General features: G+C 39.2%; 1 protein-coding gene across 1 annotated transcript; it reads right to left on the bottom strand.

Moving 5' to 3' along the window:
- Positions 1-9,182: 9,182 nt before the first annotated feature.
- Positions 9,183-14,322, bottom strand: LOC148665664 (uncharacterized). The gene is made up of 2 exons (XM_088632358.1): positions 13,817-14,322; positions 9,183-11,748 (listed from the first exon to the last, which is right to left on the bottom strand). Exons 1-2 carry the CDS (start codon positions 14,187-14,189, stop codon positions 10,538-10,540), a joined length of 1,584 nt encoding a protein of 527 aa, XP_088488484.1. The 5' UTR covers positions 14,190-14,322; the 3' UTR covers positions 9,183-10,537.
- Positions 14,323-18,533: the final 4,211 nt, after the last annotated feature.

Genomic DNA, 18,533 nt, shown 5'->3' with positions numbered 1-18,533 from the left:
ATTACAGGGGTCTACCAGCTGCCAGACGTGCTTGTTGTGGGACTATTTCCAATGAGTATCGCATTAGTAGTTGTGTGTCCTTACTGGTATCTTTTAAACATTCGGTTATATACAAACGGGACAGAGACACAGTAATAATCCGATTTTAAAGTGTCCTGCATTTTAATTTACTGAACAGATAAATTAAAATGTTCTGATTCAGAGCCCCTGCAGTTTGTGCTAATTAGAACCACAACAATGCTCCTGAGTCCTGAGCACCACACTGAGCACACGTTCAGCTGAACTCTGACTTTGTTCAGCAGGACTTGTTGTTGCAGTTGAGCTCAGAGCTGGAGATGACCTCCATATTCTACCGCAATAGCTAGTCCTTAACGTAGCACACAGTACACACTTTAAACAATTTAAAATATTAAACAAAGGCTGTAAAGCACACTCTAAATCGATCCGAATATTTGATTTCCGCGATCCGTTTAGGCAACATTAGGCAACGTGGCGCTTCTGCAGCAAAGCATTTCTCTCTCTTCCATTGTGCTCAGCCTTTTGATGTGGAATTGGGAGTTCACCAATTCTGTACACTTTCCCACACGCCTCAATTCATCTCTGATCTCTGTCAGGAGACTCAATACCTGCTTCTGAAACTCTGAAATCATTCACATCTTGTATCAGCATTTGAAAGGAATAAGGTCAGGATTTTCTTACGCTATTGTTATATTAGCATTACTGTAGTGTTGCTAATGTGCTACATGTAATTTATAATCTTAAAAATTTAAAATTCCCACATTTGTAGTTGATTTTGTGTGATCTTCACCTTCACACTATTTTTATGTGTCATTTATTGCTTATTAACATACTATTTTTCATCAAAGTAATATTAAGTAAGACCTGATGCATTAAAATAGTATGATTATTATTTATACTTACTCGTGAAAAGAGGATTGCTGAGATTTTTGCAGATTTCTCCTTTGTTGAAAAACGTGACAGTATTTAACCAAAATGGCGACCAATGAATATCAGCAATGCATTTTGGTATATAACTGGAAAAGATGCTGTGTTAGATTTGTTTTCAATTTCAATAATATATGCGTTTATTAATGTTGTCGATATTATGGTTGTAATTTAAAATTGATAATACATTGTGACAATGTGCTGCTATGTGCTGATGTACAACGCATGCAGTTAGTAAGGAAATGGTCACTGTTGTAAGGTATTATATTATATATAATTACATTATGGAATAGGATGTGGACAGGCCCTCAGAACAGGGCAAAAGGATTTTTGAACACTTTCGCTTACTTAACTTGGCCCTAAGAAATAGTTGTATATTGTCAATGGTCAGTAAACACTAACTGACACTAACAGTCACTCGGACTGTTTGATGTGCAGGAGGGCTATCTGTCCATTAACACAAATACTACTCATATTACAACAGTAACACTATCACTAATACATACACTATCATTATCACTACCACTGACACAAACTACTTATAATAACAGTAATGCTATCATTAAAACTAACAGTACTACTACTGTTAATACTCTTAACAGAAACAATATAATTATAATTAATATTAACATGAATATGAACATTAAAACTAAAACTATCAGTAGCGCTATCATCATTAATACTCACATGAACACTAGCATTAAAACGACCAGTTGTACTCTCATTAATATTAACATGAATACACTAGGATTAGTACTAGCTGCTACCCATGACGTCACATCACTCTTTGTGACAAAAGCGAGACACCTAGATGCATACAATGACATGGCGCCTGTCGGCGTGGTTACCATATTTATGATTTATAAACACTGGAAAAAATGCATGTAAACTGTTACTTACAGTGCCTTGCGAAAGTATTCGGCCCCCTTGAACTTTTCAACCTTTTGCCACATTTCAGGCTTCAAACATAAAGATATAAATTTTTTATTTTATGTGAAGAATCACCAACAAGTGGGACACAATTGTGAAGTGGAACGAAATCTATTGGATTTTTGAAACTTTTTTAACTAATAAAAAAATGAAAAGTGGGGCGTGCAAAATTATTCGGCCCCTTTACTTTCAGTGCAGCAAACTCACTCCAGAAGTTCAGCGAGGATCTCTGAATGATCCAATGTTGTCCTAAATGACTGATGGTGATAAATAGAATCCACCTGTGTGTAATCAAGTCTCTGTATAAATGCACCTGCTCTGTGATAGTCTCAAGGTTCTGTTGAAAGCGCAGAGAGCATCATGAAGACCAAGGAACACACCAGGCATCCCCTTCAGATACTCTGCACAGATTGCCAGAGAGAAGAGGAGAGAGATGGACAGATAAGGGTTAGACAGATAAGAGCACACGCAACGAGAGAGATATACGTCTTGATTTACTTTGAAACAAGTGTTCATTTCCTTTCTGGAACAAGCTGTTTCCGAACTTCAGGAAATTCATAAAATTTCTACAAGATAAAATACAAATCTTCCTTAGCAGGACAGAAGAAATACTGCAAGTAAATGCCAGTGATTTTTTTATCCTTTTAACGAAAAGTGGAGAAAAACAACGGCAGTGCATCTCAGTCGGCTTAATTTAGCTTAATACAAGTATTCACTTCCTTTTCTGTAGATTACAGCCTGCGAAAGATGAAATGAAGTTCTTGGTTACACTTGGTCAGTGCAGAAGAAATACTGCCTGCTGGAAGGAAAATGCCAGTATTTTATTTTAACTACAAACATATGAATGGTGAAAAGCAATGGGAGTGTGTCTCTGTGCAGCTGTTAAACAAAGGGCTGGTGGTTCAAGCACACTCAGGAATGTGCTTCAGATTATCTCCACAAAAAATTGATGGGATTTCTACGCAAAACCTTAACCCTCTTGAACTTTGTTGGAAATGTGCGTGGTTTACTCGTGTGGAACTACAACAAGTAAACGATAAAGTACTTAAGTCAATGTCCAAGAAAACCATTTTCACGTGTGGAATTGTATCTTCAATTGGCACTCTGGAGAATACATTTATACACCCATTGTATCCTTAGCAAAAATATTTTAAAATAAGAACACAGATTTGTTGGAGAACTTGACAATCCTTGACAATACTTATTAAATGAGCATTATACAAATGTGCATTTATATTTTTAATATGTACCTTAATTGTAATATATATAAACATAATTGCTTTGATATGGATGTTCATTTGAAGGATTTGAGGAAACTATCAAGGATCTCAGAACAACCAAAGATACATTTGGGCATCTGCTATTGGTAAAGATTAAAGAGTACCGCAAGTGTGACATCAAGAAATCACACACACGAGAGGAAAAAAACAGTTTAATTATCAATCGTGCGTAAAAATGCACATAGTAGAGGATGGTTTCAATCCCTCGACCTCTGGGTTATGGGCCCGGCACGCTTCCGCTGCACCACTCTACTCACAGCTACTGCAGAATGATTCAACACAACTGCTCCATCTTTGCTTTCTAAAACTGCGCCTGAGATGAAAACTGTAAACGGTAAACGTCACTTTGAGCACTTGGTCTTTTATAGTACAAATCATCACATGCTGCTCTACATGGGCGTGTCTTCAAGATCATTGAGATCCAGAAAGCAATACCTGCTATCCCTTCAATAGCTCAGATGGTAGAGCGGAGGACTGCAGCGGAAATGGGGGAATCCTTAGGTCGTTGGTTTGACTCCAGCTCGAAGGAAGGTGCTTTTTGTGTACTTCAATCAAAGAGTTAAAATAGCCAATCTTTTTCACACAGACTTTGATCAAAAGCTCAATAAACGACGAAGCAGAGGCTCTTGTTCCGAATTCAGCTCATGTCTGATTGTCTTGTTTTGGCCAAGATCTGATCTTTGAATTCAGGGACTATTCTGTCTACTTTGTATAGTAATTCAAAAGTAGATACAAATGTCACATTTTTATTGTATATAAAGGTGTTCTCTGTTTTCAAAGGATAGGTACTTAATTGGCTTTATGATTTGGTTTTGATTTTGTATCGTTGTATTATTAAGTTTGTGCTTTTTGTGTTTTTAACGTATTGTGAACTTATTTTATAAACAAATGCTTACAAAGGCAAACAAGGCACACATCTGTTTATAGCAGCGGTGAATTGTACATTTTTTTAAGTACAAGCTACTGTTCACTTTTGGGAAAATAACAGGTTCGATATGAAGTGGCAAAAATATAAAAGGGGAAAATACCCCAGGCTGCGTGTAAAGGCCTCGTTGTGACTGTTGTTTTTTTGTTAAATATGGCGTATTGTGCACGAAATGTTACAGAAACACAATCTGATATTTTAATAATTTGATAAGTTTGGGGCTCCAGATCCAAATATTAAGTTCTGATTTTTTCTAAGGTGATATCTTCCCTTCCTCTAGTAGAAATCACACGATGTGAGCAGTTGTTTTTGTTCTTTTGTTCACGTTGGAATCCAAAGAGCCTTAGACGCATGGTCTGACAGTAAACAAACCAGAATGGATTCTGTTGGGAGCTGGATTGAGCTCATTATCACTCCCACTGACCCTCACGTACATCCTGCTGGAGTCGCACCACACAGCCACTCCTCGGGTGCCCCCGATGGCCGGGTGAGCCGGCTGCCGCCCTCGCTGGGGAGGGAACAGGACGCTCTTGACGTAGGCGGGTAAGGGCCGGCTGCCAGCTTCGGGGTTCATCTTCTCCTTGTTGAAGTAGGGCGAGTGCGCGTCTCTGGACACGGGAAGGCAGCGGTGGTCGGGAGCCGAGGACTGCGAGTTGTTCTCGCTTGCAGACAGGTCTTCGGAGGGCGCATCTGCCAGGCTCAAGTCCTCCGACTGGGCTGCGTCTTCGAGAGCCGGGAAGTTGGCCTGGAGCGCTAATTCCTGAGAGTCCCAGCCAGCCGGACCGGCAGAGATCAGTGCGGGCACAGCACAAAGAAAATGAGCGCATCGCCAAATTGACGTCCCGGCAAACTGCTACAGGAGTAAGACAAGTAAACCACCAAACTGTGTTGAAGCAAGAGAGCATAAAGTATGAACGCAGTGACTAGGTTTTTACACTGGCAGGACCTGCTACCATAAACCTGGTCACACTACCGCTCAATCAACACAATCAATTACACACAGAGACCCGGATTGTTCTCAGCGTCTAATTAGAACCTGCTTCCAGTATGAGGCAGGACTCCGTGAAGCCGCCTGAACACCGTGTGTATCTGACCTCAGTGGAGGAGTTCCAGGCAATTTAGACAGAATAAAATCACCCACACAAGTAGATTTGGCTCAGATTAATTTATTGTTCGTTTCTAATTTCCGAGGACAGTGTGTTAAACTCGCTGTCAGATAGAGTACGGAAAATGTGACACATCCGTCCACACTTTCCTTTATCGAGGGGGCTGTTCTATCAACATGTAACGCAATTAAAATATATTTTACTATTTTTCATTTTTGCATGTCATATTAAAATGTGTAATACAAGCATTTCTTTGCTTCCCAGTTAAAAAAATACTGATCAGCTTTTGACATGATCTGATAATAATTTGTCTGATTTTTCAGATTGCTTTTGCTTCGCAACACTGAGAACCTATGGAAGCCCGTTTCCACCAGGGAGTAAAAAAAAAAACTATGGTATCTCAGAATTGCGACTTAGAAACATTAGAATTCCGAATTTATATCTCGTAATTGCGACTTAAACACTCAGAATTCTGACTTTATATCTCACATTTGGGACTTTGAAATAGCCCATATTTCATTGTCTGTTCTTTTGTTATTGTAATGAATTCAGGTTCTAGGGCTTGTGCCCTCGCCAATTCTGTATCTTATTTCATATTCTGTGTCCGTTTTTGTATTTTTGGTGTTTAAATATTTTTTTTAAAGCCGCTATTCCATCCGGGTACTATGGAAGCCTCACGGCAGAAATGGGATTCCATAAAAATTAGTGTAATTAATTTGATTTTTATCAAGTCTTCAGGCCTATAGATCCTATGATCGTTGTGTTTTCTTTCTTTTTTTTCAGCATTGAATAAACCTATTACTTGTTCCTTTGCAACATACAATTTGTACGATCTGGTTGCAGTGTGGTGATGGCACCGCCCTCCCCTGCGCATAACAGGGATGCTGGCCGCCGGGGCTAAAGAAAGTGTTCTTAAGCTCAGCTGGCAAGACCTGGGTTCGAGGCAATGCAGTGAGGCACGAACTAGGGTGGGAGTGGTGAGGGCACAAGCCCTTAGAACCCGAATCCGTTACAATAACGAAAGGACAGACAATGAAATATGGGCTATTTCGAAATCGCGAATGTGAGATATAAAGTCAAAATTACGAGATATAAAGTCGCAATTCTGAGTTTTTAATTTGCAATTCTGAGATATAAAGTTGGAATTCTGAGTTACTAAGTCGGAATCCTGAGATATCATAGCGCGTTTTTTTTTACTCCCTGGCGGAAACGGGCATCCATACATTTCAATTAGTCTGATCAGTGTAGGACAAGTTAATGTAGAATTATTACTTTGTCTCTTGTTCGTATATAAATGAATGTCTCTGACAACTTAATGTTAGTTTTTAATTTAGTTTTAGTTTTACGATGTAGGTCAAACGTTGACATATGCACGAGTATTGGAAATGTCTCCCTCCTGATTCAGTTCATGCTCCATAGGAGAGAAGTGATTCCTCCTCCTTCTCGTACAACTATATCAGAACAGAAGCCCATGTCACCCAGCTCTGATTCAAGAGCGACTCATATCTTTAGCCCCTTTTTTTATTCGTGATCCTAATTTTCTTTAGTTATGATCAATATTGAACTTTTTCTAAATAAAACGACAAAAATCAAACATGCAGGCAGACTTTTTTAAAGTATTAGGAGTTGACAGGGTGCCCCTTTTGAATAGTTGTCAGAAAATGTGAGAAAAGGAAAGTTACATTACAAGCTCTCACACACAGCATTAGAGATTGGAATCTGATTGTAAAAAAAAACAAAAAACTACCCGTCTCCCCAGCATTTATCGGTGCTGTTGTTTTTATTTTACATATTGTTAGCATTTTAATGAATTGTTAAAAGATTGATACACAAATCGCTAAATACGAAACATAAAAAACCCAACTGTAAGCAATTGACCATTCATATTCCTGAATTTTAAATCCCTGTGTTTATCTGTGTCCAAGTGCCTGGTCCAGCTATTTTGAAAGAAGAGCATATGATTTATTGTGGAAGTGTTTTGTTGCCACCAAGGAGTTTCTAATTAAGAGTTCTCTTAATTAAGAAATACCAAATTATCTCCTAATTACGAGATAGAAATGATATCATATGTGTGTATGAACAACCTGTTACATTTGCAATGGCAGTACCTACAGGCTATCGATAGGTTTGCTGTCACTGTGGGTTTAGTGTTCCTGACACTGCGCACGCTGAGAAATACGCACAGACTGACTTTCTTCTCGGAATGAAAAGGTTACCGTTTGTACCTCATGTAAACACAGTTTTAACCATTAGCACACTCATATATATCCTGAATAAAGAACTAATGTGCCCTGGAATCCATTGTACCACTTCAAACTGAATGTCCGATATTTAGAGTCTCAAAACTACATAACTCAGGATTTTTTTCCTTGATGGCAGCATTGGCTTCCGTAATTTAGATACTCAAACACGGAAAGACATTTGCTTTTAGGTAATGTTCAGATGGACCTTGATTATCGATTTGTGGTAGGTACCAATAAAATGTAAATTGGTCAAGGATGAAGGGGAGCTTTCTTTCACTCAGAAAATACACCTTGCCCAAGGTCAAGCTCCAACCCACGACCCTGAGATTTTTTATCTGGACTAGATACCATCTCCAGATTTATCAGTGCTGCCAGCGGAGCTGCCAGCACACTTACAAGTACCCTTGTGAAGCAGTCAGTGAATATGAGTCTGGTGTTAGCGTACAGGGCCAACTCCTCACTTAACACTCAGTTCAGCAGTCACTGGTGATTAACCTGCTAGCACAACTGGTCTATACTTATATTGTTAATAATATAATCTTAATAATATTATTAACCTTAGCTTCCTTAGGGGTGCCTGTCTGGACTCAGAGGGAATCTTGCTGGCACAATATCGTCGCTTAGCTCACCTTGTTCCGTTTAGGGACTTTGCTTCGCCCCAGGGGGAAAGCTCCCTGGTTTAGAGACCCGCCCAGAGCTCAGAGGAACCACGTCTTGTCTTGGTTTCAAAATCAAGCTCAGAGGAATTGTGTCTTGTCTCGGTTAAGGGATTTTTACCCTGAATCTCAGAGGCGTGTCCTTACTCTTTTCCCTATTAATGATTCTTTATATTCTCTGTATGTTTCCGGTCCTTCCTTTTCGGCAACCTAATTGTGTGGTAACATAAAAAATATACTCACCCTGTGTGCTGTCTGGGAATTACCGAAGACTTGAAGAATCCTGTCGACTACGCCAACTGTTGTGGGAAATTCTTCATCAGAGGAGCAGGACACGGTCTTGTGCAGATTCAGTTTTATTGAGCTCAATAAGTCTGACAATGCGTGCTGGGTCTGCCCCACAGAACAGACAAACCGCAAGGGTTTCCCAGTTCTTATATACAGTCAGAAGAAAGTTTGTTTCACCACCTGAGTGCTTGTCCTGTTCTTTGATATGTAATTACTTCTTGTCCAACTCTGTCTTGCTCTAGGTTCTGTCCTTTGATATGCAGCAGACATTGGTCTGGTTTATCCTGTTTGTGGGTGTTGTTCCTGTTTTTTATTATGTAGCATTAAGCCACTGGGGCTGCTTAAGCAGGTCAGCTTTATGGCATCTTAGTTTAACTTTTGTTTGAGGCTAGATTAACAGACCCCATCAACACCTCTCACAGTGTGCTTAAGTGGTGATACTGTGATGCTGGATAAGTGAGATATATACACATGTCCCACTTCAGTTACAATGGACTTCACGGGGCTCCTAGGAAGATTCAAAGCTTTGCCAATCTTTTTATAACCTTCTCCAGCTTTTCTCCTCCTAACAACTTTATCTCAAAGCTCCACAGGCAGCTCCTTGGTCCTCATGACAGCAGGACTGATCTGATCTGCTGTTTTAGTTGTGAGACCTCACAGTCAGTGATATTTATTAATTTATCGAGCAAGTGAACACCGGTGAACTTGAAAGGAACACAGGTGTACCTTGTTAACATAATTTAGTGTGACCTCTCAAGATAATTGACCCAAATTAGGTTGTTAAAACAAAGGGAATGAATACTTATCAATTAAGTAATTTTCCATTTTTATTTAATAGATGACTTCAGAACTATAAATATTTAATTTCATTTTAACATTATAAACAATGGGGCATGAATACTTTCTGAAGGCACTGTATATATTGCTTGTCTTGTTAAAACAATAGTTGCATTGAAAAAAAATGACTATTATAGAATTATTGCTAATTCATACGATATCTTGTTCTTTATTATTTACCCTTTATTGTATAAATATTTCTTGTATTTGATATATATCCTCTCTGGGGAAAATACACTTTATAAAAATTGTGCAACAAAGACTTTGAGCTTTTGTTTGTAGAATTTAATCAGATGTGTGACTTTTTTTCCTTAAGAGTGACAGTTAAGGATCTTAATCTGTTTTATACACATTCTGTGTATAACATGGTAAGTTAAAAGCTGTAACACAATTACAAGCTTATCCAATGAGAACAGTCTTAATTGGAAAATTAAACAGGACTAAAATTAACATTCCAAGACTATAAGGAATTCAATTCAATTGACAATGAAATTTATTCAATTTAGACCTCATTCATTTTAAAATTGAATAAAACTAAAAACATTTTATTATACACATACATTAAACTCTGTGACAAGAGCTATTTCTATTTTAGTCAATCGTAAATAAGAGTATAGTCATAATTTAATTGACCAGATGAACTCAAAAGTGGGTGAGTACAAAGTGACTGTGACTAATAGATATTTTAGTAAAGTAAAGGTTTGTTCCATGCTGAAAAGAGAAGAAAATAAATGTTTCGGCTGTGGAGCCTTCTTCGGATGTCACATGCCTACTTGCACTGAAAGACATTTTAGTTTACTTGACTGATAACTGACCTGGTGACTAGATTGGTGTTTTTAAGTCACCCGACTGGAAAAAAAACCCACTCTTAACTGCAGCGGAATGGTCTCTCTCCTGTGTGAATGCGCTGGTGCATTTTTAAGTCATGTGATTGAATAAAACTCTTCCCACACTGACTGCACCTGAATGGTTACTCTCCTATGTTAATGTGCTGGTGAGATTGCAAGTGGCTTATCTGACTAAAACTCTTCCCTCGCTGACTTCAGCTGAATGGTCTCTCTCCTGTGTGAATGCGCTGGTGGGTTTTTAAATCACCTGACCGAATAAAACTCTTCCCACACTGACTGCAGCTGAATGGTCTCTCTCCTGTGTGAATGCGGTGGTGGGCTATTAAGCTACTTGACCGACTAAAACTCTTCCCACACTGATTGCAGCTGAATGGTCTCTCTCCTGTGTGAATGCGCTGGTGGGTTTTTAAGTCACCTGACCGAATAAAACTCTTCCCACACTGACTGCAGCTGAATGGTCTCTCTCCTGTGTGAATGCGCTAGTGGGCTATTAAGCTACTTGACCGACTAAAACTCTTCCCACACTGACTGCAGCTGAAAGGTCTCTCTCCTGTGTGAATGCGCTGATGTCGTTTTAAGTTGTGCAAGTGACTAAAACTCTTCACACACTGACTGCAGCTGAACGGTCTCTCTCCCGTGTGAATGCGCTGGTGGTTTATTAAGTTATGTGACCGACTAAAACTCTTCCCACACTGACTGCAGCTGAAAGGTCTCTCTCCTGTGTGAAGGTGCTGGTAGGGTTTTGAAATGCTAGACTGACAGAAACGCTGCTCCTCTCTGTGCCATAATGGCAGTTTGTCCACTCCATCTGAGCAAGGCCTTGAGTGATTCTTCCTCATCCTTTGATCGTGCTGTGGTCTCTTATTCTGAAAATGCTCCATGGAATGATCTTGCTCTGTGTGCTGAAACTGAGATTTGTTTTCTCCACCTTGTCCCTCAGTGTGCTGCTCAGCAGTGTGAATCATCTGGGGCTCCTTCTCCAGCTCTCTGAGACTAAAACCATCCAGTTCATTCAGTTGTTCCTCTCTTTGCCGAAGAACAGACATACTCTCCAGTTCATTAAAACTTTCAACAATTTTCTCAGTAACCAGATCATTAAACCTGTGTGTAAAGTCATCAGATACTAAGGGATCATATGGTTGTTTGAGACTCTGCAATGACAGTCTCTCCACTTGAACAGAACAAGGCCTAATTATTATCAAGCCCTGTAGGAGCTGCTGTTGCTCCTCCCTGTACTGACTCTTCTCAGTGTGCTGTGACTCAGTATTGTTCTCTTCACCAGGTACATCAGTCTGCTGCTCTGCAGGGTCAATCAACTGGGGATCCATGTCCTGCTCTGTAAGATTAAACTCACCCAGTTCTTCTTTGTGCTCTTGTACAGAGAAACAGCCTAGTTCATTACAAACTTGCGTAATATTGTTTGAGTACAGATTATTCATCTTCTTTGTAAAATCATCACATACTAAGGGCCCAGGTGTCTCACTCTCAGACTCCATCTTCATCATGGGCACAGAGTCCAGAACCTCAACAATCTGTCTGCTCTCTGTGTGCTGCTCACTGAGAGTCTTTTTCCCTTCTGGAGCAACGAGCTCTGTCTCCTGCATCAGACTGGAGCCCCACTCCTCCGCACTATGCTTCTGTTCAAGAGGAGCCCTTTCCCCAGCCTCAGAGAGAGCACTGGCCTCTGAGCCTGTAAACACAGAACAAGATAAAATCTTTATAATAATAATAATAAAAAACGTTATTTTATATAGCACCTTTAAAGGTGGCTTCTCAAAGCATTTTACAGAATGCCAACAACAAAAAATACACAAAATAAGCACGATGAGAACACACAGTTAGAGGAGACAGTAGATGGTGGTACTAAATACAGTAGGAGCAGAGGGGTAAAGAACAGTTCAATGAAGGGTCTTCTAAAGAAGAAGGTTTTGAATCTGGATTTGAAGGAGTTTAGAGAAGGTGACTCTCTGATATCCTTGGGGAGAGAGTTCCAGAGCTAACAGGAGAAGGCCATGTCACCCATTGATTATAGACGGACTGGGGGACAGATAGGAGAACACAATTAGAAGAGTGAAGGTTGTGACGTGGGGAGTAGGGTGATAAACCAGACAGGTACTGAGGTGCCAAGCCATGGAGAGCCTTATAGGTGAGCAGGAGGATTGTTAAGTCGACATGCAACTTGACAGGAAGCCAGTGCAAGGACTCCAGGATAGGAATAATGTGAACACTTCTTCTAGACCTGGTTAGGATTCTGGCTGCCGAATTATGGACATACTGGAGTTTGTTCAATGTGGATTTAGAATCCCCAGAGAGTACAGCATTACAGTAGTCGATTCAAGATTAGACAACACTTTTCAGCCACAGTTAGTGATAACATAGGGCGAAATGGAGCAATATTTTTGCTGCACATATGGGTCAAACGTCAAATAGCATCCCTAACTTTTTCAATATAGACTGAAGCTCAAGTATAAGATTATCTACAGATAGAGTTACAGCATTGGTTTTACAAAGTTGATGGGTGGTGCCAATAAGCATGACTTCAGTCTTGTCACAGTTAAGATGAAGGACATTTTGAGTCATCCAAGATTTTATATGGGAGATGCAACTAAATAGAATAGAGACAGACACATCAGCGTCAGGTTTGGTATGGATGTATATTTGAGTATCATCAGCAAAGTATTGATAGCTGAGGCCATGTGATCTAAAAAGCTTTAAACTACACACATGCGTACTAGTACACTGACAATCAATTTGGGTTGTTTAAACATAGCGGAATAAGGGGGTGTTCTGATTTAGCTTTGTCAAAACCCTAACTACCATGTAAAAAGTAAGTCTACTGTAATAATATCACAATCACGTTACATTTACTTTAACACTGCACTGAGAGAGAAAGGGGTTAATACAGACACACTGAATAACTGGACACTACAGTGCATTAACATTATACTGAGAGAGAGGGGTTAATATAGACACTGACTGGACACTACAGCACATAAACACTGCACTAAGTGAGAGGTTAATACAGACACTTTCTGGACACTACAGTACATTAACACTTCACTGAGAGAGAGGGGTTAATACTGACACTGACTGGACACTACAGTAAATTAACACTGCACTGAGAGATAGAGGGGTTGATTCACACACACTTACTGCACAGTACATAAACAATGCACTTAGAGAGAGAGAGAGGTTAATACAGACACACCGGATTAATATTCCAGAGGAGTTAATACAGACACAGACCCTGGAGGACGGTAATATCTAAACCAATCAAAATAATTTTTATTTACAAAATCATTAGTTTAAATAAAAACAATCTAGTCCGATACAACGTGAATACAATATTTATAAATGGTATTTCCTAATGACGTTGGATTACAAATTGATTCAGTGGAACAATTGTTGAATGTGAACGAGGTGTTTTCAGCACCGTAACCGGACAAAACAGTTCAGTTTCCAATAAAGAATCCCGTTGCTACATCACACAAGTCTTTCCCACGTCACTCTGCATCTCTCCACTATACTCTCACCTCTTTCGGAAAGTTATATGATGACAGTTTGATACTTTGTTACTTTGTTAGATACTTTGTTAGAATGCGTACTGATAATGAGAATGAGAATGTTCACTATTGTGAGATGTTTTCTTTAAAATAAAGTTTGTTATTTAACAAATCTCACCAGTGAGTCAGTTATATACACTGGTTTTTAACACACACACACACACACCCTGACTTCATACAAGTCACCACACTGACCTGACAACATTTCTTCTTTTATTTCTGCAGTGACTTCACAGAGAAGCGTGTGTCCAACACGATCTGTCTGTCCCTGATCTCCTCTTGCTCCCGAATCCTTCTCCCACAGCTGAAATCTCCACTTCAGGCTCTCGTTTTCCTTCTTCAGCTGCGCCATTTCACTCCCGACACTGTCCTCCACACACTGTGTGATTTTAAATACGGCCCGTCTCAACAGAATCTGGGAGACGCTGCGGAGTTTGTCTTGAAACTCGTCCTCAGAGTCAGAAATCCTGTTTCGGAAAACTTCTGAAACTTCATACACGATCGATTTGAGCAAAACCTGCATGAAAGAGTCAAGCTGGATTTGCAGATTTAACAAGCACTCCGCCATCCTTCTTCAGAGTAGGTCAGAAACAAAGGCTCACTTCCGAAGTTTAAACAGAATAGCTTCTTTATTTTTATTCTTCACAGATCCTGTTCTGTTCAAGCATAAACACAGCCGACGAGACGTTACATATTCAGAACCTGAAGCCTTTAAAAAATAATAATGAATAATGATAAGAAAAAGATTCAGTCACCCACACGTGTGTGAAATACACGCAGTGTCGCGCAGTATGATGACGTCATTCTTTAGCGCGGATGCGGCTTCAAGACAACCGAGAAGCGGAGCTGAGAAAGAGGAGTTTCTGCAGCCGGATATAAACTTCACTGCACCTCCTAGCGCCACCCAGAGGAGTGAATCACCTGCGACCTTCGCCGTTCGTAACGGAACAGATACATTTTTTTGCCTTTTCACAACCCTCCTCCCCAATGAAAACGTCTCAATCGGATTTTTGTTCTACATCTCCCTATGCAGGTTTTTGGTTAAAGAAAAAAAATGCTGTCGTTTTCTTGCCAACTGGCAGTATTTCTCCTGCACCGATAAGCAAGATTTCTATTTCATATTTCACAAATTGTTTGAATTTCTTGAAAAACAAGTGGTTCCAAGATAGGAAATAAATACTGTACTTGCATTTAACAAAATCAAGCCCTATGTGATTGTCCTTAATGATACATTCTGTATGACAAGACAGGAAGAAAGTCACCTCAGGATTTTGGACACAGGATCTCATTTACTTTTTAACAGTTTCAATAAGACCGATGAAAATTGTTGCCCTGCTTTTTGTCGTAAATACACAAGCTCTTTACGTCATGGGTCGGAAATAAACTGCATGAAATTAGCTAAAGCAACAAAAAGCAAGCGCCACAAAGAGGACAAACATTTGAGTTTATGGTGCAATATTATCTCGTCTTTAAAATAACTTTAAACGCAGTTTTTTTTTTCCTCTGTGGCTCTAAGGCTTTCTTATTTAGCTGTACTGTTTTATTTTACATATTGTAAAAAAGTCGCTAAATCATACGAACCATAAAAATTCCAATTGTAAACAAATTACAAATTTGAAATTATTCATATTCCTGAATTTTAAACCCATGGAGTATTCATACCTTGTCTTAGTATTTGTGAATTTTACAGAGCTCCTTTTCAAAAACTGTCTGCAGTCTTGTTAACGTGTTTTTTTTAAACATTTTGTTACATATTATTATCATTTTAATGTATTTTTAAATTATTTGTAATCTCTAAACCGCCGTCACCCAGGCGAACTGGGTTCGACTTCGGGTATAGGAGCGCGTCTGTTGCCTTTTGGATTTCAAAGGAGCAGCTCAGCGCAGAAGAGAGCCCTGTAAAACAGCATGCGGAGTGCAAAAACGTGTAATAATAGTCATCGCTTTGGTGTGTTAAGAGAGATACATTGCGCGAGGAGGGGAGGAGTGACTGGCAGAGAGTGCTGACCTTCAAAAAAAGGACTCGTCTCGGTAAATATATTTCCACATCCTGAAGAGGAGGTTATCCCCATTTCTCTAGTCGGAACTCCTCTATTGCTAGAGAGCTGTAGAATGTGGAGTCTCCAATCCTGCTCTGGGAGTAGGATGTACTGTCGTTTCCGTAGCGCGGTGGTTATCACGTTCACCTTGTTTCTTTGGCCTTCTGACAGGCATGTTTTTTTTAAAGAAACTACTGTATAAAAAATAAAGAGGAACTAAGCTACCAATAATAGTTGCGATAATGAACAATGTTTTGCTCAAGCAATTTCATACTATAATGTGGCATGCGTTTATCTGCCCTAGTGTCTGGTGAAAATACATTGAGAGCAGAGTCCTTGATTCATCTACTAAAGCAAGGAAAGAGATTTGCTTCTTGATAATCTTTAGCTGGACCAAATACATGCATTGCTATTTAGTGCTAGGTAACTTAAGGTGATTAAAGATGAGCGGAACCTTGTGTAAGAAAATGACATACACTGTGCCCAACATGGGCTGGAAACCACGACGCTGGGATTAAGAGTCTCAGGCTCTACCGATTGAGTTAGTCAGACGCCTACGCCTGATTGGTTCTGCTGTCGTCACTTTGAAGAGGTAGCTGTCTTATAATTATGTGGTGATCAGGATTCTAGTGTCTTTCACGGTGTGGTGTGTTGACTATTCAAAACAGAGCAAATGTCAGTAGTCATTGAAATTAATGGTTGTTATCAAAAGCGCTTAATTCTTTCACACAGTAACAGATACGCATATAACGTGGGAAGGTCCTCATTGTGTTTTCTGTGTCCGATACTGGCAAAATACCAAGAGGCAGCAGGCAATACAAGAAATAAATTTTAAATAATAATAAAGTATTACCCGGGTCACCCTGCTGAAATTGAAGAACACTAACCGCTAGACCATACGGGAGCATGCAGCCTCGGCATTTCGTGCATAACGCAGGCAAAGTGTAATTTCTGTCGCTACAGCACGCTTGTTAGAGAGCTAGGTGGCACCCGGATCGCTTACTGAGAGTCAGTTGAAGTACAATGTCAGGATTTTCTGGTTTTCTGAGATCACAGCCGTTTCTACGCAGGAATGAGACAGCATGTGTACAGTATGTTGGAAATCTTAGTAACGTGCAAAAATAATAAAACGGTTAATATTTTTGTACAACATACCTTTAAATAGGTGTAACTGAATATCAATGGTGTAGCGAAAGATTTAAAGCACACTTGATAAAAAGTGATATACTAACAGTATGTTAAAAAATCTTAGCATAATTTAATACGGTAAAAAAGTTTAAAATGAATGATCAATTATTAATTTCTTATCATGGGTGTTGTTTGTGTTTTATGCAATTTATATTAAAAACAATCATTTAGAAATACATTCAAAAGACAACAATATTTTTATAAAAATGTATATTTTCAAAAGTCAGCAGAATGCACAAAACAATAAAGTGATGTAACAGAAAATGCTCACACAATTTGTTAAAACATTTTTTTAAAAGCTCTAATATTCACAAATACTAATACAAAGTATAAATATTCTGTGGGTTTAAAATTCAGGATTATGAATGCTCAATTGCTTACAATGGGTGTTTGTGTTCTATACCTGAACCGATAGAAACACCTATTTCTCTACAAGACATAGAAATAATGACTTAGTAAAACAGAGCACTTTTGCTGGAACATCATTTAATCATAGGATTTTATCGCTTGAAGATGGGCACACAACTTTTTCCAAGGCTTGTCACACTGTCATTCCATGAACCCATTCTAGCTTCTCATAGCAAAACGTCTACTTTTTACTACTATAAGAACAGTGATGCACAAGAAATATTTAGTTATCTAAAATATTGTAATAACAACAGGGAGCTATTGGCCACTCTGACACAGTATATCCAGGTGGATGCTGCACATTGGTGGTGGTGGAGGGGATCCCCATTACTTGTAAAGCGCTTTGAGTGGAGTGTCCAGAAAAAGCGCTATATAAGTGTAAGCAATTATTATTATTATTATAAACAACACAAACCTTCTGCCATACAGTATGCACTTCTCCAGGACCAATTTCAGCACACGATAATTCTCGGTCAAATGAAAACTTTAATTTATATCACATTGGCTTCTGGAAAAGCAGTTGATCTGACATCACATTTGCCGCAACACACTTCATCCTCACTTTGAGTGTAATCTTGGGATTTGAGCACAGAAGTGAGACACACCCCACCCCATAAAGGACTTGAGACCCAAATTCCTGTCTTAAAAGACTAATAAACTTCCACTCAGACACACTTTTTATATCTAAGTTCTCTGATTGACTATCTTCACCTGGGTATTGAGCCAATCATCTGGTCCTGAGACTTAATAGGCTGGATTTGAGTGTCTTTCCAAAAGATTATTTAAAAGCCTCACTTATGCAAATAGTGACACTCTATCTTTTCTTCACATATGAGATTTTAAATATTTTAGCACTTTCCTCTTCACCTGCAACACACTCATCTATCTATAGTAAGTGGTATCTTTGCATCATATTTCACCATGGAAAGAAAGATAAAAGGGTTTTGGCAGAAGAGAAGGAGCTCTCCTCGCCCGTATAGGAACAAGCAATCTTGGTGTTATTAGCACCACACTCTAACCAACTGAGCTAACTGGCCATACAGAAGAAAGTGCTCTCTGTGCAGCATACAAATTTAATTTAGAGATTTTTTTTCCTACTCTGAATTGAAACCCTCCCAATTAAGTGTGTGGGCTCTCTGGAAGTGGACAAAATGGTTTTAGTAATTGATTTTCTATCTATTTTTCTATCCTCCTAGGAAGAGGGCATGATTGCTCACTGTGCGGCATAGAAGGTGTTTTAGAGCTTTTACTAAGAATTGAAAGTCTTGCAAATACGT

The sequence above is a fragment of the Lepisosteus platostomus genome, chromosome 5 (assembly GCF_059453375.1).
Source record: "Lepisosteus platostomus isolate fLepPlt1 chromosome 5, fLepPlt1.hap1, whole genome shotgun sequence".
NCBI classification, from domain to species: domain Eukaryota; kingdom Metazoa; phylum Chordata; class Actinopteri; order Semionotiformes; family Lepisosteidae; genus Lepisosteus; species Lepisosteus platostomus.
This window is presented reverse-complemented; position numbering and strand designations above follow the sequence as displayed.